This window comes from Euwallacea fornicatus, chromosome 8 (genome assembly GCF_040115645.1).
Source record: "Euwallacea fornicatus isolate EFF26 chromosome 8, ASM4011564v1, whole genome shotgun sequence".
NCBI classification, from domain to species: Eukaryota; Metazoa; Arthropoda; class Insecta; order Coleoptera; family Curculionidae; genus Euwallacea; species Euwallacea fornicatus.
Genome location: NC_089548.1, coordinates 3,275,881 through 3,298,748, shown reverse-complemented (window position 1 = coordinate 3,298,748; position 22,868 = coordinate 3,275,881). Strand labels below are relative to the sequence as shown.

The 22,868-nt window shown below is 37.4% G+C and overlaps 1 protein-coding gene across 6 annotated transcripts in view; it reads right to left on the bottom strand.

Annotated features, from left to right (window-relative positions):
- The window catches only part of Gfrl (Glial cell line-derived neurotrophic family receptor-like), a 97,667-nt gene that overhangs the window by 8,469 nt on the left and 66,330 nt on the right, over positions 1-22,868 (bottom strand). For 3 of the 6 annotated variants that reach the window (XM_066285077.1, XM_066285076.1, XM_066285079.1), the window contains 8 exons: positions 22,487-22,631; positions 18,181-18,308; positions 7,108-7,308; positions 4,992-5,217; positions 4,556-4,693; positions 3,115-3,320; positions 2,620-2,946; positions 2,411-2,475 (listed from right to left, as the gene is read on the bottom strand). In XM_066285077.1, the coding sequence (XP_066141174.1) occupies positions 2,411-2,475; positions 2,620-2,946; positions 3,115-3,320; positions 4,556-4,693; positions 4,992-5,217; positions 7,108-7,308; positions 18,181-18,308; positions 22,487-22,631 (1,436 nt within the window). Of the gene's footprint in view, positions 1-2,410; positions 2,476-2,619; positions 2,947-3,114; positions 3,321-4,555; positions 4,694-4,991; positions 5,218-7,107; positions 7,309-9,805; positions 9,909-9,951; positions 10,079-18,180; positions 18,309-22,486; positions 22,632-22,868 lie in introns of those variants that run through there. The other 3 variants (XM_066285078.1, XM_066285080.1, XM_066285081.1) reach the window with 3 other exon arrangements.

Genomic DNA, 22,868 nt, shown 5'->3' with positions numbered 1-22,868 from the left:
TCAATGAAAATCGAAACAGCAAGGGGACCTACTCTGGTTAATTGAAAAACACGTATTTGAGACCCGTAAAAACTCAACCGTACAGAACACGATTTTTAAGTAAAAACCAGCAGAACAAAACGAAATGAAATAAAAAATGGAAATTGCTGGACTTTAAAGAGCCGTGCGACGCTAATATTTCGTTGAGTGCTGGAAAGGTTCTCTATAAATTGAAAATTACCTTATACCTATATAAAATCAGGGACGTACTGCGCCCAATATTGAATTGAGAAGCGAGGCGAAAAAAGTCAAATTGCAGGATACAAACCTTATCAATCATTCTGGTAAATAGCACTGTGATACATCACTAACGTATTACTTTATTATAAGCTCTGTCAGAGTTCTAGTTCATTTTGATAAATAATAATTTTAATCCAGTAACAGTAAAGCTCTACAGAACACAACTTCCAACTTAGAACCGGCAATGTACATGAAAAAAAATCAAGTTCTTCTTTCATTGTTAATTTCGAAAAACGCTGGATTCGCACTAATTTGTGCTGTAATGTTTCTTTTTACTTATTCGAAAAGTTTTTGAATTACGATAAAACCAACGGAGTATCCAACGCAATTTTGAAGTAATCAGCAGCAACAAAAGATTAATAAACAAGAGAAATTTCATGTGTATAGAACATGATGCTCTGAGCAGATCCACATGAAATTGCTTTGCCCCAACCTGCTTGTTGCTCGAACTTATCAGTGCCGATTCGCCATGGAAAGCGCACTTTTTTTGTCGTTAAAAATAATGGAAAGTGACAGTGCCTAAATCTGATAGACGAGTGGGGTTGGAAATTTAGATAATATTTTATTGGGCTTGTGGTGAATTTCTATCCACACTCATTTGTCAAGTTCCGCTTCCACTGTTACCGTCCATTATTGATATAGGGGGAAACGTTCGCTTCCCGTGTCTCACCGAGATTTTTAATAAGTAGGAATAAATTATACCTTCGCACGTACATAAACAGTATGTCATGAAGTCAAACATGAGATTGTGATTAAATATTGCAAGCAATCGTTCTCCTTATGGAAGCATTAAGTGCATTTATAAAGCATTCAACCACGTTCTAGGAATGTAGTAAATTGATGGAAACACTTTTGTGAAACTTGGCTTTTCAATGCAATCTATACAGAGCCTTTTTTATACCTGCTGCATTTACATTTTAGATTTAGTGGGCATAAGTATAGCTTTTCAGTATTGATTTAGTCATTAGCAACAATGCCCTGGCGGTAGGATAAATTGTATTTTTAGAGAACGCATTATACCCATTACAGAAACTATTCCATGCATTGCATTTTATAAATTGAATAATTCTAGTACAAATAAGTTATTGATTCGGTATGCGATATATCTTTTATTCGCCAATGATAAATTAAGTATTAAATGCCAAGGGCATATTTTTTGTGTGTGTGTCCAGGTTAGGGGTGAATGATTGACGTAAACAGCTTTTCAGCACGAAAAAGTTGCTTTCAATTTCAATGGAGCAAGAATTCTTAACAACTCGCTATAGCTGCAAATTTGCTTTTTTGATAAAGCCCTTTCCAATAAATTTTCCAAACAGATTACCGGAAGGGGGACAAAATCACACTTCCACAGTTACGCAGACATTTCCGACGTTTATTTTTCAAGTTTATCAAAAGATCTTTAACCTAGTATTGTGGAATTGTGTACGTAAAAGGCAAGAAACCAATCAATGCGTAGACCGTGTGTTTTACACCCTCAGATCCGTCACTTCTAGAGTCGTTGAGCTGGCATGTTTCCTGTTCATTATTTGCACCCCTCCATGATTCTGAGACTTAATAAAGACGTGACCGGCGGAAAATATCCTATTTGGGATCGATACATACGTCGGCAGACCCAAAATTGAGAGTTATATCAAAGGAGCTACCAGACACCGGCGTCCGCCGTCGCCCTGCGGTAGATTCTTTAAGTAGAGCGTCAGAGCAAAAACCATTTAAAGCCACAAATGAATTAGTAAAAAGGACATGGCAGTTACTTCAGTCGTGTAGACACGAATTTCCGCAATGAACAACTACTGGTCAGCTTTCCCTAACTCTTTTATATATTTAGCTGGCGAATCTCTTGTGGCCTTATGACATGAATAAGAAAATTCATCATAAAAACCATCATAAGAATTATGTTTCTGGAAGATTTTTCTTGCTCAGCCCAAACACAGACCATACTGGATTAGATCCCGGGAAATAACCCAACGAGTTTACACTTACCGCTTGAGTCCGGGAGGTCTGGAAGGACAAAATATTAGCAGACACTGGTGTCTGCTATCACATTCAGTGTGTTAAACATCTTAAGAGCAGTCTGACCCACTATTTCTTAATATACGAAGTAAACTTGTTAAAAAAATTATACCACACTCACCCTCTTGAAGCTGCCTTCCCTTATGAACTGATCAGGAAATTGTGGCCTCTGAACTATGCACGATCCTGGAATAAATTATTACCCGTCAGTATAAAGCGCGGAAGAAAAGCAAGGAATTATCGATATTTCTCATAAATTCTTAAATCTAGAAAAAGTTAAATTAAAAAAACTCACTTTCCATTACCACGTAAATTTTTGGTTAAACTTACTTGGTGGTGCCGTCGTGGTTGTGGTGGTAGCACGAGTTCTCTTTGTCGTAATCTTCCTCTCAGTCGTGGTAGTCATCCTGGTGGTGGTGGTAGTAGAAGTAGGCACGAAGGCTTGCGGAGGAGGTAGGAGTTCTGTAGATACTTTAAGCGGTGCTTCTGTAATTGATTTAACAGCCGTCAGGTGGGCGGGCGTGGTAGTGCTTGGGGTGGTAGTAGTGGTGGTGGTGGTAGTGGTAGTTGTGGTTGACGTTGTTCGAATTGGAGTGTGAGTGGAGAGTCTGCTTTGTTCGGCTGCTTTCTTCATGTGAAAATGTTTCTGGGCCTCAACTATAACAGGGAAAAGTATTTAGAAGATAATACATTGTTTAATGAAAATGTCTGGTTATATACATTGCAAGTTGAAATTAATTGTATTCTAGAACTAATTTCACATGATTGCTAAAGACGAAGCAATGTACATCTGTATACAGCTGCAATATTAGGCACAATACTCACCAACGCAAGGATTGACCCAAAGTAATCTCTGCCATCCAAGACATTCATATAATTCACTTAAGTCAGTTCCTTTGCAGGCACATGTAGTTCGAAGATCCGTGCCTAAGATAGCTAATATTGCTTTTCGGCATTCAGTCGGTGAGCCTGCGCACTTTTTGGTCACGCTATCTACCGCGCATGACTGCTCGTAGTACTCCAGTTTCATCCTAGCTCAACCCAAATGTATCTTAAGCTTTGAAAGAATATTCTTCAGCTTATATAACAAGTTTATAATTTCAGTATTTGTTGATAAGAAAAAACCGTTATATTAGTGGTAAACGCGCATAGTAGATTGAGTGTTGTAGTTAACTCTGAATGAACTCTGGATAAAGAAATTCTACAGTCCCATTCAGACTTCTTATAAAGTTGAATGGTCCGCTCTATCGGGCAATTCGAACATTAAATCAAAGTGTTTTCTGTACGGAGAGTGTCTTAAATCTACTTTCTCCATGTTAGATTTTTCATGATTCAAATTACAAGTGCTTTCAGAACTTTTCCTGCAAATTCCCATTCAATTCACTAAATCACTAAAATTCGCGAGTGCCCCTGCTTTGAACGTGGATAAAGCATATTTAAAACACTCTGCCGATAGAGAACACTTTGATTCAACGTTTGAATTGCCCATTAACGAAACATCAAACACACCACTCAACTTTTCAAGAATGCTTTATGAAACTCAACAATGTTTTTATGGAAGTTATGGTTAATGTCGAGAAAGTTATCAATAAAAACAAAGGAAAAAAGCGCCCATCGGTATTTTTGAACCAGTATCTGCAACTTTGATCATAAACAAATCACCAGTCTCAGAGAGTCCAAGAAGCTGAGGAAAGCTTTCGCTGCTAAGTTGTACCAAAAACGTTTCGACTAAATCCAATATTTTGTAACGATCAGGCAATATCATCCGAGGTTCTATAAGGAGAAAGTAATTTTATATCTGTTGGTAAATGACAACGAATTAAAAAACGAAGAAGAGAGAAAAAGAGAATAGAAAAAAGAAGGATAGAGAAAATCCAAAAGGAAAAAGAGTCTGAAGTGTGGTAGAAAATGTATAGATATCTAAGATCCACTATATACGCTGGCGGCCGGAAACTCGATAGAAATACGAGTTGTTTCTTGCAGAATATGTTTTTAATGTAAAAGAGTTCAGAGGCGCGGAATTCTTAAAAGTATTGACGTCATTAGCACTAGAAAAAAAAGTTAGGCCCACTTTTTGTGGCTGAGCATCACACAGGTCGCGCTACCTATCAACTAGCTTACATCAGAGAGAGAGAGAGTAATAACCGAATTTTTTAATTTACAACACTCACTGATACCAATGCTTCTACGTCGGTTAAAAACCCTTGAAAAACCTCAAATCAATGTGTCTCGACGTCATCAAAGCGGGGTGGTAAATAGCCCTTACCTGCACGGTTTGCTCTCTTTGCACACTTCAGCCAAATGCAGGCAGGTAGGTTGGGGCGATTCTTCAATGCGCTGTGCACATACCGGATGCAATTTCTCCTGAGCCATTAAGCATGCGTCATGCTTATTCTCCGTTTTCCTGAAGAATACATTACTAATTAGATTGCTACAGGATGTGCTACAAGTGTAGAATAGTTAGTTATTAAGCTCCGCTAAGCTTGTCGTGAATTGCGAAGTTTAGAGGTGAAATCTAATTAATGCTTTATCCCTTGCTCTATGAGATGGTTTAGGATTTACAGCCATGATTCTAGTGGAGCGTTTATAATATGCAAAAATCTCCAGTTAAATCGGTCGAAGGGAAAACTGTATTTTCAGTCCCTAATGATCGCAAAAAATGCCATTTCTATATGTGGCCCGTGTCTCCGGAAAATACCTACTTGCACAAACAAAAAGCGATCTCCACGTTCCAGGAAAAATCCGGTTTTCCATAAAACGCCTGAAGTGCCTCCATACACGAGTTTCTGTTGCAACGGGAAATGTCGCAGTGAGTTAAAATCGGCGTTAGCAACTTTCGACAGTGGTGGTTATTGTTACAGCTATCCATGGCGCTGTGACAAGTGCTTTGGAAAACCAGTCTTTCTTTTTCTGGATCGATCGCGTTACCTGGAAAAGATGAATTAGAGATACAGATGTCGGTTTTACACCAGATATGGCACTTCAGGTTAGCTCTAGTTAGATCGGGGTCACATAATAACAATAATATAATATCATATCATATAATAATATAATAATTGTATAATAACATCCAGAGGAAAACACAACTAAGGTGACAAATGCCATATTGCCCAATTGGTCGGCATTAAAGTCAACCATAGGAGAAATCTTGGTAGGGGCGCTGCATTTATCAGTACGGTATGGAGCCTAATGAGGAAAATTATGAAATATAAAATATATAGGAATTAGTTCAAGAAAATCCAAAGGGAGGCGTTACTGAGGGTGTGCTCGGCATACCAAACGGTATCTACGGAACCAGACAAGAAAATCAATTCTGAAGGTGAGAGAGAATGGTGTGGAAGAAATCACGGCGAGACGGAATAATTTTTAACGCAGTTGTTGATGGATGGAACGCACAACATTTCAGTGCATAAAATGGCAAAACAAGAGGGATAAATTGAACAAACAATTGGCAAGAACGATAAATGGCGGAAGAGAAGCTGAAGAGCATCAAAACAAGGGATAAAATTAGTACATATGTTGACGAGATTCTTACCAAAAATAATTCGGACGAAAGAATAACGATGAATGAAAGATTGGAATGTAGACACGAACTCAAATAGAGAGGATAAAGAGAAAGAGGCGTAAATTAAAGGAGAAGAGAACAAGAAAAAGGTAACAATATCATCGCCGCTTGAAGATATGCCGAAAGGCGCTCCCACACGAAAGAACGGCACAGAGGAGAGGTTTTTGGTGAGTAGATGATGAATACCATATAACTCAAACGCCAGAACACCAGGTTGGGTACCTTTGAGGGCTCTCCTTCTCTAGGAAAAAACAAAAAAGTTAGTCGCAGTTCCGGAAAGTACTTTACTTGATTTGGACTTTTTCCTTACTATGTTAAAATTACAAAAAAAATTAAGGACAATCTGAGAGCTCAGCGACTTTTATCCAAATTCTTAACAACATTTCTGATTAACTGTCTTAGTAAAAGTCAATGATGTCATTTCTTGCCCTCGTCCACCTTAAGGACCACTATATCAAAGTCCTGACAACTTTACCCATGAGAACATTTTAATTTCCACAAAAAACCATGTTAATTGCGATATAAGCTCCAACTTAACAATAGTCCTTTTTGTTATTGAGTATCGTGATGCTGTGGGTTAGAATATGTTTGGAACAACAACATAAACAGTAAAAACAGACAAGAATAATGACAGCAACAATAAAGTATATTCTGTCATTGGATGTAGCGACATAATTAAGTATGTGCCCGCATGGATACCGGGCTGGTGGAGTGGGAAGCTGGGATTGGGAGTGAGGGAGTGAGGGTGCGAGCCCATTAAAATTTGTGGATTTGGGGTGGGGTACGCATATTAACGTGGTAAAGATACCGATGCGAACGTTTGTTTAAATTAAGCAGTCTGGTGGTATCATTTCAGTAAAAAATGGGGACAATTTAAAGGTAAAACACCTGACCGAATCAATTTTACAGTGCAAGGTTACCGTCAAATTAGCGTCACACCATTAACGTCTGTATTACTTGAGGTCACGCCGAATATAATTGATCGATTTTAAAAATACAACGAAGGAACTTTGATTTTTTGCTGATACATTTAAACGTAAAACAAACTCCCCTTTTATTCCCCCTTCAAGTTAATCTACCTAAATATAGGTCTAAAAAAACCTCTAATTGCTAGAGCTAATGTAAACATGCATTTTGTTGCCTATATAAAAGTTCCAATTTCACTGTCATGAAAGTCTTTTTTTAACACTACTTAAATCAACACTTTAAGCGATTTTGCAGGAAGAATGAAATAGAAAATGAACAATACGTACTTGAAGGTCCTTCGTCATCTTCTTCTTCCGGATACAAATGGAAAGTCCTGTGACTCTTCGGCTTGTCATTCTTCAGGATGTTATTGGAAATGTGGTCATATCCGGCATGGGCATCTTGGCCGTTTACTGCGTCGACCAATGGGTTTTTAAGCAGTATCGTACCGATATCATCCGAGAATGATGAAGACATGTTTTCAGGAGCTGAAATTACTGCGGTTTAAATCATATGTATTATAGATGATGTTCACGCACAGAAAACATGGAAAGTTCATTTTTTATCATCTTTAGAAGAAGTAGTCAAATCCGAACTCCTTCTTTTATCGCCTTGAAATAAAAATTGTTAGAGCTTCCGGTTATCTCCCTTAAGACTGCTTAAAATGCTCTCGATGTAAGCAAGTAGTGATTCAGTGACACTTCAGTGCCGGTCGTGCTAAACTTGTCAGAATGGTCTTTAGGGAGTGAAATAAAATGGCACTCAGGTAACCCTCTTATTGGCTGTATTACATTAATTTGCATTTCCTAAGCAAGTGGAAGGGAATGAGGAATAAAACGTTTCTCCTAAATAGCTTTTGGTGTAATTCACACGAAATTATGCTTATGAATAAGATTATGCATTACCTCTCCCTCTCCCCTGTCCCTCGATATATTCAGGCTATTTTAAGATAAAAAATGAACTTGGCTGGACACAAAACGGTTCAGAATTATACATCATTTTCGATTTAAAAAATCTGCATAAACAGTGTAAGATAAAAAAAAAAAAAATTATACCATTTCGGTGCACTTTTGGCTTGGCAAGCAAGATCTGTGGGGGTGAAAAAAAGTTATTTGGTCGTCACTTGGTGCAGTCTTCTCGCATGCATTTACACCAATTCAATTCTGAGGTATAAAAGTGTATTGAAGCAGAATTCTTGAAATATTGAATGCATATACATAGTTTTTGTGAACAACAAAACCGTTAAATCACTTGTATGAAAGTTATCTGGCCACTCGGGATGCGGCATTTTTCAAATTTTGCCTCAAAATAGTCCAATTCAATGGCAGGAAAATAACTACCTAACTCTTGGATGGATTCAGAGAAACTGTGACTATGAAGTGAAATGGTCTAGAAATTCAAAAAAGGTAATTTGTGATTGAGTTTCTCCCTGCAAAACCACTTGAAATTTTGAGCTAATTAAATCAACTTTATACTTACTAAAAAGTGCAATATTTTTGAAAAATGTGTGCGTCATTTACTCATGCTGTTCTAGTTACCATTTTTATAAAACAATTTTATTAAGTGAAATAAGTTGGAAAATGAGCCCTACTGGCCGAGGTTCATTTTTCTAATTAATGGGTACAAATCTGTAATAGTCCGAGAGCGCAATCAAAGTTTTCTAAATAAGGGTTGCAGTTATATTTCCTCAGGGTGTAATTGTGCCATTAATTCACGATGATTCAACGAGAGGTAACACGGTGTGAAATAAGAACAATTGGATGAGTCTGGAACTACGTATTCAAACGTGAGATCTATTAAATCGTCAAACTAACATCGATAGAAATTATTGGTTTTTGTACGTTTAAGCGTTTTTCTTCATACTTTTTAAACAAGTGTGTCCCTTCTTCATTTTTCTTTTGTTAATTATCAGATTTTTCTCGTTTCGATTATCTACTTTTACTAGTTCTCTGAGTGTGAAACAAATTCTTCATTCTCAATCCAGATTTGGCTAAGAAAACTTTTTTTTTTTTAGTTCTAAGCTCTGAATTAGAACAGTCAGCATTTGTAATTTATGCACCTAAAAACGGCTCTTTCTATAAAAAAAAAAACGTAATTTCGCCTTGAACATTTTTTTCGAAATCTTTTGCTCTGTGACGTAAAGCACATCTAGGGACCACTACGACTTACATGTAAAATGCACTAAATTTCATTAAAAATTTCAGGACATCACAGAATAATCATTAAAACGTCTAACATTAAATTCCTGAAAGGTATTTAATTTAAAGAGCATTCCGTTGGTGGTATGTCAGATATTGGACTGTTTATTAAAGCACTTTAAATTTCAAAAATTGTAAGTGTTCCAGCGTAATTTCGTTTGAACCACGTCGCCAGGTTACATAACAAAGTACATAAAGTTGCGACATTACATAATAAATTGTCGGTATAAAACTCATCAATGCGAACGGCTCGTATGATCAGTTTTATCAGAGTTTTCTCAGAAGGTTCGATATTGCAATGATGGATATGGTGGTGTTTTACAATAGAAAATGAATTCGATTTTTGATGGTACCTACTGAGTGCTCGTTTCTGGAGTTCAATCAGCGGGATTTCGGTGACCATAATGACGCCAGGTCGATCGTATCATTTTAAACTAAATCGCTGAATACGCTGAAGGGAAACTAGAAACGTTTTCTCAAAATTTGATTTTTTTCTGAATGCTTTCGGAAATTATTAGAGATTTTCCAATTTTAAAGTGCCATGCTTTTGAACCCCAAATTCTGCAACTTTTCCCCAATTTAACCTCATCTCCTATACTTTTTGGTTATCGAGATTCCCGTGGTCGAGCTCCGTAAACGGACGTTTTGTGTATACAGGGTGATTTTCTGGTAACGATTAACTTCGTTGACTAGTCAATCAGACCTTCTTCCTTCCTTTATTGACTGAAAAATATTACTCTTTATTATGCTTATCTGGACATCATCTGGATTTCCGTCTATATCCCCTTTTGCTCTATCCAACTTGTAAATTTGGTATGATGCAATAAGTGCAGTAGCGACTCGTTATCAATAAAATATTCATGAAAAATAACGAAATGATGTATAATTCCCTACAACAAAAAGAAGGGGTTACAAACAATATATCGGTCTCACCGTTAAAAGTATAATGCAGCAACTGAAGAAAAGACTTCGTAGACGATCTTCTCTATGAAGTGAATAGAAATGCACACTACTCTGGTGCCGGTGCCACTATATCTGTGCTTTGTCATGCAATTATCGACTGCAAGGGGAAAATGCCTTTGAGGACACATAATTTATGCACAAAATAATGAAAATTTGAGGACTCAATACTACTCGCAATTATGAAATCAACTCCAGCGCGATGGTGTTGAATCCCCCTCTTGAGCCCAAATTTTCTAGACTTGATTTAAAATAGAACATGATAAATCTTGGAACGTAAACAGAAATTAGCTTCCATTCTCCTATAAAAGAATTTCACGATAATTAAAAGTTACATGAAAAATTCAAAGCTTGTTAAACCAGGACATTTTCCACAAACAGTACTTGGTGCATAGTGAAGTTGGGTAAAGTTAAATAAAGAAGCTAAATGATTTATTAAATAACGGGGAATATTGCCAGGGGGTTTTGTCAATGAATAATGAGGACTTCTGGATGTTCTTTTAATGCTGTTTACTATACTAACGATAACCAGTAAAGAGAAAACGGCTTTGAGTCTATGACGTAAAGATACTTAAAAATCTCTCAATATCCGCAACCTTAAGCTGTTCTTGATCAAAATATACAAGGTGTCATTTAATATACGTAGCCAAATCTAAAGGGGTGACGCTTCGAGTGATTCTAACATGAAAAGTTTATATAAACACAGATCCAGTCATGCTTGAAGGTGTCAAGGTATACGTTCAAGGTATTCAAGCTTTCAAGTAAATAGGATGAGACAATGAAGTAAATTAAACGAAGCTGGTGAAATTACGAAAATATGAAATATTGCGAGTAAATTCTACCCAAGTGCTGCAAAGTTTATTCGGAGAAATATAGAAACGTAGTTAATATTCTCTAACTTCCATGGCGAAAGTGTATCTTCGAGATTTCGAGGCTTTTAAGACTCTAGTGACTAGTCACTATGAACTTTGAGAACAACACGCTGGCAGCAAGAAACGGCATAAATATTGTTGAGGCTGGCGGGCGGTGGACGCTAGTCGCACCTAGCTAAGATCTTTAGCCACACAAGGAGACTATTGTTGAGAATAAGTTAGTCAACCGACAAAAAATAACACAACACAACAGAAAAATGGCTCCACTTTTGTCGCTAACGTTGTTCAGATCGAACTAACTGTAACTAACCTTAAACTTAACCTTAGTGGACACTGCTCCTATAATTTTCGATCCGGCAAAAATATTCCTCTTCCACTTCGACCCATTTCCTTTTATAAACGTTAAGCAGCAAGTTGCTGAACGATCGATACCTTAGTAGACCCTCCTCTATCGTTGAGATTTTCTAATAGTCGACTATCGCCAATGTTTCTCAGAAGCAGATTCTGGGATTAAATTTCCTCAACATTCTCATTTTCAGATCGACTTCAAACAAGAGAGAACCATCGATGGTTTTACCAATCAAGCCGACAGGAGATGAAGATTGGAAAGAGGAAAGTGTCACTTTCTAAGTCAGTGCAACAGTTTAAGGCCCCGTGAAGGAATCGTGGATGGCAGTGTATTTTGCGATTCTAGAGAACCAAAAAGTGTCAAAGATCGTCGATTTTAGTCAAGCTCAGGGCAAATTTCAACCTCATTGACAAATCCCTCAACAAATCGATCTGCTTTCTAGGAAGCATCTGGACCAATCATTCAGGACCACCTAAGTTTTAGAACGTTAGACGTACACCGTCAGAGCGATCTTGGTAGAATCCCTGGATTTGGTTTTTATAAGCGGTAGAATAGAGTATATAAGTAGAATTTAGTATTGGTCCGTAAAGCTATTCTATCTTAAATTCTCTAGTGATACATTAGATGAGACGCAAAAGCCTGGAAGTTATTTCAGAAAGTTGCTCATGTTATCCTGTATTTACGGCATCTTCTCGCCACTGGCAGGGAAAAATATTATTATAGAAAAATGTACTTCACGCATATTTAAAATATAACTTTCAGAAATCATATTATTCACCCGAGAATAGGAGTTAAAATAAAAGATTTTCCTGTCTAGAATTTTTCACGCTCAGTTAGATTTACCGTGTCTCCTCACCTGACCTATAACGCTCACTTTGCGCTCAATTTTTCATGAGGCAAGTCAAAAGGGAAAATTTTCTTAGTACATCATACGTTTTTCTCAAGCAGAATATATATTAAAGACACTTCACGACTCCGAAGTCGTAAATTACATCGAATTTGGCACTTCAGAGCGTCCCAGAGCCAGTATTTTATTCTAAAATGGACTTTTTGGCCTTAATGGTAATTGACCTTCATTTCGCCAAAACTTCGTTAAACTTTTTTCTTCGATACTTCGCGATATTACGGTGGAAGTTTTCAAATATCCCGGTAATGAGTTTAAAACTTTACGTGAACGAAATACAAATTCCTCTAATAGCAATTGTTTTATCTCTATATGGGGCTATTAATTGGTCAGTGGCGTCACGTGGTGTTTTTTTTATAAAAAAAAAACAAAAAAAAACAGTTTTTAACCAAATTTTTAACTGACTCGTCTTACGAACTTGGAAACGCGGTAAGAATCAGTATTATATCGCATTATTTTGCATGTTCCAAGGGCGCGGTTGCGTGAATTTAGTTAACATAATATTTAAATTTTAGAGCGTGATAAACGTGGAGTTACTGAGAGTTACATTTTAAATGACTGTGTAAAAATCTGCTATGATTTATTTGTAGTTCGTTACAGAAAATCAGTCTTAGCGATTTGAATCTTAGAAGTTTTTTATTCGTACCGATGAATTCCGCAACGACCGATTAGGTCTGAATTCCACCCTCCACATCACAACGGTCAGTTCGGTTGGTGCTTAATTGACATGCTAACCAGGACGTTCATTTGACCTTTTCAGTGTGATCCATAGTCGTAAGTCAAATGTAAGTTGAAAACGAACATTTGGAGGAATTTAGGAAGCAAATTTTGATGACTGAAAATAGGGAAATAGAGGTAAATGTTTTAAAAGTAAAACAGTGAGTTGTTTCAACGAGTCACCGTCACAGATACTCAAATAAAGCGTTAGAGGAAAAAGCGCAGAATTCCTCAATTTGGTTCCCGGGAAAAGGTTGTCCGATTTTGCCCGCCACTAGTTAAGCCCTACGCAATGGAGTATCGGAATTCAATGGGATATCAAATTCCAATACTAGTGAAGATATGTGGTGGTGGTTATATCTACGAAAGGCATCACGGTTCAAGAAATAAGAGCTATAAGTGTGCGTCTATTAACTAAAATAGAAGAACGGAGGAAGGAAGAGCAAGCGGAGCGAGGCCTGTCTCATATCGGTTCGTGCTTTTGGGACTGCTCCGGGCTCGCTTCTTACTCCCACCAACTAACCTGACTGCTACCCGAGTTTCTGGTCACATCTGGACACCAAATACCCAGAGGATCGTCACTCTAGTTGTCTTATCACAATGTCTTCAAGGAAGGGGAAGCGGCATTGTGAAATGGCAAGAACCGATACATAAATTTAAGAAAACGTCGATGGTCAACTAAATTATGGCCCGGTTGTAAAATTAAAAAAAAACTCCAGAAAGAACTGAACGACAGGAAACGTGAGGTTTTCCTTCACGGCAATAAATTATTCTTGGAATAAATTAGAAGATACGAATGTACAGAAAATGTAGCTTCATCGGACACGGTACCGCTCGCGGTGCTGCTGGCGAGCCAATCACCGGAGAAATTTTCTGAGGAGAACGTGAGCAGCCAGGGAAACTCGAAATTTCCCGTGTCCACACGCGGGTCCCCGACCACCCAGTACGGCCATTTGATGAGGCTCGGGCCAGAATGCGCCTGTGAGCGATCAGAAGGGATTTATGAGAACAGGGGCTCGTTCAAACCAGCGCAAGAGCGGATCAGGTAGGGCTGCATCTTGCTGGACTCGTCCATATCAATGTGAGCGCAGGCCCTCATTACCTCGATAAGTTTCGTTTTTCAGCAAAATGGCATATTGAGTAGCGGAAGAGTGGCTTCTGCGAAGAATCCGACCGGAGATCAGAACCTACCGGTGGACCCTGAGTTGCGAATTATTAAGTTTGAATCCCCTCAACGGGCACTGCAGGGTGTCACGTTCAAACTTGTACGAGCCAATTCTTCATCGACCATTTCAGCCATCGTTTCAACATCATCGATGATAATAGCAAATATTAATTGCTTCTGTGCTCGTGAGTTAATGCGTGTTCCACGCACTTCGCCCCTTTTCACGTTGCGTTCGCTCTTCTTCTCTCATCGGATACGTGTTGGCATTTGCCACCTGGAAACTAGTGGAGGCTCCTCTAATCAAAAATTTGCTTCGTTTCACCTAACTTCGCACCAAATAAGTCATTAAAATTTCGTAGTTCTAGATTTTATAACACAGCGAATGCACTTTCCTGCCCTTGCTGATTCCTCAGAGCGAAGAACACAGTCTTTAATAATCAAATTCAATAAAAAATATATAAGACGAAAAAGTGCTGAGTTGCAATTTTGCACGTAACACGCTGTTTATTCATCTCAAAGCGAAACCATTCAGTCGTTAGATTTCGAATGGTGGGAAGTTTATGCAGTTTGCCATTCAATGGCTCCAATATATTACGTGTCTTTACGATTCGGGCCTTGAAATACTTATTTCGCAACTTAATAATAAACCTTAGAAATGGCCCTAAAAAATTTTTCAAATAAATAAATTCCGTTACTATCGTTTAGTGCCCTTTCTTTGTGTGGGGGATATGGTTTACTCACTCCCTTTTAAAGGATGTTTCATTAACAAAACCACAAAAAAGTGGCCGAAAATAGGTCAAATGTAACTAAAAAAGCAATAAATCAAACGTCAATGCACGATTTACACATTTCTATTTACCTCCTGCCATTGACTCTTTATAACAGCCGTGTAAAAGAAGTTTTAAATAACACGGCCGTACGGAAAGTTTTTAGGGCAACTGAACTAACCTGGACTAAAATCAATATGCACATAAACGTTGGAGCTTTGAACGTTCAATTTATTCACGAATTTCAAACATAAGCCACACTGCGAAATAGGTTTTAAGGTTTAAAAGCTCAAATTATAAATTCGGATATAAATTCACGGTGACGCCATTAAAATAGAAATAATTTAGTCGCAACTACTTTTCATCAAAGGAAGTTGGAGGTTGAAACTTGAACTCGTCACCTTCAGTGCTCAAATTAACCAAGGGAGAGCGAAATTTTAGAATTTAAGTATTGAATTTGGCAGCAAAAAAGGGTCAGTATAAAGTTGATTTGTTACTTTTTTGGGACTCTTTTTTCGATGCTTGAGAGCTTCTAAATCGTGAATTCTTCATCGTTTGTCTAACGGTTCGTTCCCCCAAATGTCCTGATCCCACGGAGAAGGTAGGCCGAGGCTTCTCAATTTCAATTCCGAACGTACGACCTCCACCTGATATTGAAGATCCCCGCAGGGGAAACCATAAAGCGATTTGCGGAAATGATAATTCATAAATCAAATGTTCCTTTAGGTCCCATTACAAGCTCTGGAGGCTCTCCAGCAAGTTCTTTGGGCAGTTTCCTTACTCGAATAATTCAACCCTCGATGGGGACGACCACCTCTTTTGTGAAAGATTCGGTGTCGTATTATTTATATTTTCCTATACACCAAGAAAAGTGTTAAAGTTGATAACGCTGTGGAGTTGGAAAGATACGAAGAAGGAGGGAGGGTCTTTGTTGTATCACCCAGGGAGCCTTAACCCCAAGTGCAGACAATATTTTCAAAAGTGGGATGCTGCGGGAAAGTCCACAATGACTGAGAAGAACAAATAAATTAAAGAAAATTTCGATGTTGCAAAGCAGTGACGAGCGATTGAAGACAAAGAGACCCGGCCGAGCCAACATTTGCGATTTGCCAGGGAAAAATCCCAAGATTTGAGAGATATGAAAACGTCAAATTTATAACGTAGACGAGATTCGTATGATCATTCGCAACAGGTGATGTTGAATATTAATTTGGCTGTTATCACATGAACATTTTTTGCACAAAGGCGATCTGTTACTACGAAGACCGGCGGTTAACTGAGGAATTTAGCAGAGATACATGTAGCATCGGGTGTTTTTGATGCCACTTAAGATATATGATGTTGGTTATATCTTTGTAATGAAATCACAGGTCAGAGAGAAGGTATACAAGCTTTCGTTTATTAATACGGAATATACAGACTAATGAATGTAATGAGCGCGGACACGACGACTACGTTACAATGACCGACCGTATCCCAAAAACAAGGGCAAGAAAAAGAGAGCCCTCCATGCCTTGTCCATCCTTAAGTACCAACACCCATGGTGATAGACCATGGGTGTACCTTGACCAGGGTGCCATCTGCACCATTTCCGCATCAAACCGTGCCGTCTTAACCGGGAATTGGAACTGCAGCTGTGAGACCGACAAGGTCTATTGCGGGCAATTCCAGCACCGACAAAGCTCACTATATGCAGCTCCAATGCTGACCAGGTTTATTGCGGGGATTTCCAACATCGACAAGACATGGCATGGGAAATTCTCCTGCTCCAGCCAATGCCTACCAGTGCCGTGCCTCAAGGGGTATTTCTAACTTAAAAGTAATTACTACTGCCTAACCCTTATCGAACTTACACTTAACGCATATTTACAAAATGACTAGACACGAAACTAAAGCGCAGGGTTAGTTACGTAACCCTACATACATAACCCGCAACAGACAGAAATTGAAGTTATCAGCATCGATAAAAACAGGTTAATTTTTTTTTATATCTCGGTAAGACTCGGATAACGCTATATACAGGATGTTTCCTAACCACGTGTAAAAAAATTAAAGGCGTAATCCTCGACTGATTTTGAGTCAAAAATGTCTAATAAACATATGTCCGCAAATGCCTTGTTTCCAAGATACAGGGTGTTGACTGAAAGACGTTGAAAGAGGTTTTTAAAGGTTTGGTGGTTGCGAGCTTGGTGGTTTGGAAACCTTTCCATGTAAATGCGCCTCGCTGCCAAACACTCACCATCAGCAAGGCCGTAAACAAAAACCATATTGGCCATTTCTTGATTAGTGTAATTAGGCATTTGAAAATTTTTCAAAACTGAGGTATAATCTGATTTTTGGGACACAGAACTAAATTCTTTCACTTTAGAGAGTAAAACACCAAAATAACACTGACTATCTTGTTTATAGTAGTGGAAGTAGCAAAAAAAAACTAACAATAAACAAGTTAGTAAATACCACCAAACCTTTACAAACCTTTAAAACCTTTTTCAACGTCTTTCAGTCAACACCCTGTATCTTGGAAATAACGCATTTGCGGACATATGTTTATTAGATATTTTTGACTCAAAATTAGTCGAGGATTACGCCTTTAAATTTTTTACACGTACTTAGGAAACATCCTGTATAAAGTAGCTCAGAACGGAGGTTTTATATGACTTTATCCTACTAAAAAAAAAACCTTGGAACCCTTGATAAATCAAAAACTGTGAGATTTTTTCCGATTTAAATAACAAAAAGAAACTTAAACATTCTACAAAATAAAAACAATGTTTTGGGAACACCCTATGTATTTTACGCGAGGGGACAACCTGTATACTTCTTAACCGGCGTAATTCTTGACGGGTTTGCAGTCGTCCGACATTCCATTTACAAATTATTCGAATTTGAAAACAATATTCCGGATTCAGCTACGATGGTGAATTATCGTAGGCCCAGACTGGACTACAAAGTATCAGACTTCAAAGAACGTACTACGTACAACAATTTCGCCGGTATACGTTTGACCTGGACCTTCCTATCCACTTATTACCAAAACGGGATTTAAAGCCGGACCCTTTTTCCTTTATTTAAGACAGCAGAAATGCTCCTGACATCTCTTCAAGGTTTTTCCCGGGGGAAATTAAATATTAACCTAATTCATTTCGATTACGTCACATATCCGCTGTCAATTTGATAACCGGCCCGGTTTAAGACGGCCCTTCGCACGAGGAAAAAATAATTCCCATTTACAAATCTCTTGGATAGAACTTAAAGCAGAAACCAATGCATAGTAAGCAGCACTAAATCAACCCTCGTTCGACCTCGATTGGCAATTTCATCGTTTAGAATCCTATAACAGTAATTAGAACCTATGTTTTCTATGGGGAGATGTTCAGCTAAGTAAGGGATAAGATTCCAAGCTTAACAGCTAATTGTTGGAGACTTACCTACGCAAGGATTGTGGTTTACCATGCTGAACACCCGATCGCATCTCTTCTTCATGTGATTGTTGGGACAGATGCAGCCGAACATTGGGGATTTGCGGAGGCCCGCCCAAGATTCGAAACAGGCATCCCTAAAATTGAAAACTCATATTTAGTTACGTCTTGTTGGTCCCGAATTATCTTTTCTATTCACGATCTCTCATCCACGTCAAGACGATTAAAATAATTTTTTTTTGTTTTTTAATTTTCTCATCTTCAAATTTTTTATTTTTTTCTTTCATTTGATGACCATTTAGAATGCTCAAAAACAGGAATCTTCTCATGAATCATTTGAACAGTGACGTCAGAAACACGTCATTGCAAAATGACTGCATATGTTAACCTAAATCGATCAATTTATAATTAAGAATTATAAAAACTTTAGCGATTGCCTGCTACATTTCTTATTAGATGTTTAATATTTAAAGAGTTTCATGGTTTTCTTTCTGGAGTTTGAAGCAGTTTGCCTGTCTAAAATGAGAGGTGAAGATGCAGTGTTCGATCGATAGTTGAAAGTTTACCTATAATTGTATGTTCAGGTGAATATGAAAGTTTTTTCTAAAGGGAAGTTTGGAAAAACCGTATGATAATCTCTTGAACTTGCGGGAAACCACAACAAACTTTTATTAGATATCGTGTAGATGCTTCAAAAATTCAATGAAAAAATCCACAATACGGAAAACTTTTATCAGTGATACGAAATTAGTTTCTCCTTGCCTGGACTCGTAAATATGCCTTCTCAATTTTAAATTTAAATTAGCATTTCCTGTACATAAAAAGAAAACTAAGCGCACTTAAAGCAACGATGTTGAAATATGAATTGCCCTTGTTTCCTACAATACTGTTCCGTTAAACAAGAGCTCGAAAGAAGAGAATTATTCATTATCTCCTCCGATTCTAAGAGCATTTCGGATCCTTAAATGCATAATTATTCCAAAGACCTGGTCAATTTCTGGTCCTTTAACTGCTTGTCTATTCAACGCACCAGAGACAATCTTGTCTATCTAGCCCAGATAAGAGTTCAGCAAGTTCAGCATTAATATAATTTGGTTTAACCTTTGGATTAACTAAGGAAATCGTTAACTAGGATAGTCAGATTCCTAGCTTCACTTTTTTTTTCGTCTTTTGCAAATCTCTTTCAATACGATTCTGGCATTATGAGGTTGACCTAAATCGGTCACGCATATGCTGATATCTTGAAAACTGCAAGGGATACAGGGACGTTCAAGTAGGAAAAATTAAAAATTTTAGTAGAAATTCGTAGCCGGCCAAAGACGCTTAAACCGGATAATTCGCCGGAACTCCCGGTCTAACAGTACTCCTTTTCGCTCTCGAAAGGAAGCTACGATGCGATTATTTGGGTTTCTAGGTGGTGAAAATTTTCGAAATTTAATAACAATACTTGACCCGTTCCAGTATTTTCAGGAAAAATATTTCCTTCAAGTTTTACCGAATTTATCCGGGACTTCCGGTCTTCCACGTATAATACCGTTTGGTACTGAAAATTCGTTACGCTTGGAAATTTTTTTGCTTACGCAAAAGTAGGTACAGGGAATTTAGAGGAATAAAATAGCGAAATGGAAATTTTCAGACAAATCTGATTTGCGATCGTTCCATTGGTTGTAATGGATTAATGCAGATAGATGGAGAATGAAATTAAGCACAAATAATTACAAAATAGAGCACATAATTGAAGAATTAAGCAAAAAACGTTTTATATTTTGCCCTGATGCAGACGCAATTGCCTCTAATTTAATAAATGGTCATGGGACCTCATATAATAAATGTTCGATATTACGACCTTACAACAGTGAATCTCGCTCCCGTTATTGATTTTCGTATCCAGATGTTTTTCCACAATCAAACATCGGAAAAAAAAAACAAGAAACCGAGTTTAACCTCTTAGCATTTCTCAATTCCAGCATCCAAATTGATTTCTTTTCAAACTGAAAAAAAGGGCGACCCAACTCCGATCGTCTTTTGAAATTTAAATGGGAAAACCACTGTTAAAAGTTTTAATTAACACACTTTATAAATTTCGAAAACTTATACCTGTTTCCGGTTTTAAGACTTGAAGCACTGAAAACTTTTCCTTTTAAATTTCTTTTTGTGCCGGGGTCGGGTTTTACAGCGGGGATATAGAAATTTGATATGGAATTAGAAATAATAATAAGGAATTGATATCAAATTATAAAAGGGAATTAAGGATGAGTCGGTTTTTGAGTGCCTGTATTGATTCATTTTAATTAGTATCATTAGCATTCCAAGCGCTAAGGAAATTAATTTTAATTTCAGCAGGCGCAATAAAAAAACGAATAAGGACGAAAATCACAAGCAAACAATTATTTCCTGCACATGTAACATTTTTGGAAAAAGCTAAAAATAAATTTTAAAAAATCGCTTTCTTCGATATACGCATCCATCGTTTGATTATCCGATCAGTTCAGACGAAGCACGACGCATCAGAAGCATTGCTCCAGGCACTTTAACACGAAATTTAATAACTTTGCTCTAATATGAGATAAAATTGTAGCATTTATCGATTACCGGAAATCTTGTGCCACGCACATCGTGGATGTTAAAAGATACTAAACTGATTTACATTGTAAAAAGAAAACAACATAAAAAAACCCAAATGAATTTTTCCTCGGAAGAAACAGTTTAGTAGCCTCGGGAATTAAAAATAACGTCCGTTCAATAAGTCTTGACAATGGGGTGGGTTAAGCGCCAGTGACTCTGACAGATTAATTAGAAAGCTCCCAAAGGCGTAAGTTGGAGCTCAGTCCATAGTTGAAAATAATATAATTTAATTATAATAATTATTATTATAATAAAATTAAATAAAAAAATAAAGCTCCGAGAGTTTGATAAAAAAAAAGAAGAATTGCTATTTCCGCTTGGGAAAAAGTTCGCCAACCAATAAAAAATCAACAACGAAACGACCAGTGCGCTAACTCGATCCATTTAACATGATCTAACCCAAATGAAATATTTTCATCACAACGCCGAAAAATGGAGAAAAGAACACTGAGCGAATCGACGAAGTAGAACAAAGTAGAGGAAAAGAGCAACGTGGAACGGTTGGAGTTGGCATGACGTCAAATGGTTAATTGGTAGTGGAATAGATACAATAGAAGGAGACAAATTTAATACAAAAATAAATTGAAAATGGTAAGGCATCACACTTAACAAGAGAAAGCAGAAGAAACAAATCAGAGGACGATCAATTAATTGAACGCAAGCAATGCTAGTTAAATGAAACTGACAAAACAAGGGAACTAGAATAGAATTCAGAATAACTGTGAGTGCTGAATATGTTAAACAAGAGATACAGCAATGGTGATTCAATAAATATTTATTTCCTGGCGTGATGCTCAACACCCCAAACGAGGAGTTACTATGAATTTTGTTTATGAGAATGAAGATGTAGTGAAGAATCTCGTGGGAGTTAACAATGTAATAATTTATTTCAGGAAGTTTGAAGTAGCGGGAGAAAAACGTATGAATTTTGACAATGAAAGGTTCGCATAAGCAAAGAATCGAATGTTTTTTTTTACGGACATGAGGGGAACGAAAACTATTTACTATTTATTTTCGTTTTTTTTATCCGTTGTTCCTAGGCAGTACAAATATTTTTTAGTTCGAATTTGCACTAAAAATGAAAAAAAAAAAAAAAATCAAACGTCACTGGAGATACTAAAAATTGACTGTCAACGTCTACAAAATTTGATATTTTTTGTGGTCGATCATTAAGCAATGACTCCCGTATCCGGGCAGTTTTCGAAAATTTTACATCAGGGCTTTCGCGAGGGGTTTCCATCATAATTTGCCTTGCCCAATGTGCAGCCCAAATGGAGACCACCTCGTATAATGATCTCAAAACGTTTTTGTAATTAAATATGTGCCGAAATTATAAAACTGCAAATTTAATTAAAACTAAAAAAAAAAAATCTCATTTTGATTTTCCTCAAGAAAACCTGACTGGCATGAATTAAACACTGCTGGTTTGTATTCTCAAAAAAATATAAAAAAGACGATCCGAGGTCGGACTTTAATCAACTCAGCGTTATAATCAGAACGAACGCATCTGAGCTTATCAAATGAGTGTCGCTATCCGCCAATTGGCATTTTCATACATCTTTAATCGTAAGTTATCGTAAAAGCATTCTGGCTCTAATATAAGACAATAAAGAGTGGTTGTTGAGCTAATCCCGAACAAAATGGGCTGAAGATAAAAGAGAATTGCTAATGATTTGGACATTGGACTTACCTATTCTCTGTCCTGCATTTATTGTCCCGAACTTTGCAGTGTGTCTTAAAATCCTCGTATAGTCTAATGCACTTCGGCTCTTGTTGACATACATAATGGGCGTGGGTACAAGTTGGCAAAGCGTCAACTGGATAAGGATCTTTTTCTGAAACAAAGCCAAATTGTGTGTTTAGCAGGTTTAGTAAATTTTGTGTCCTTATTGCCTCGGGTTTCGTATCTGTAGAGTTTGTGTCATATGAGGAGGAACTAGAATCAATGCTCATAACTTAAAGATGGAAAAATGTCTCATGAAACTTCCTTAAAAAATCCTTTCGCATGGAAAAAGGGGACCGTAAAATATTTAGGCCGCCTTTTATTGGAAGAGAACGGAATATTTCCTGTG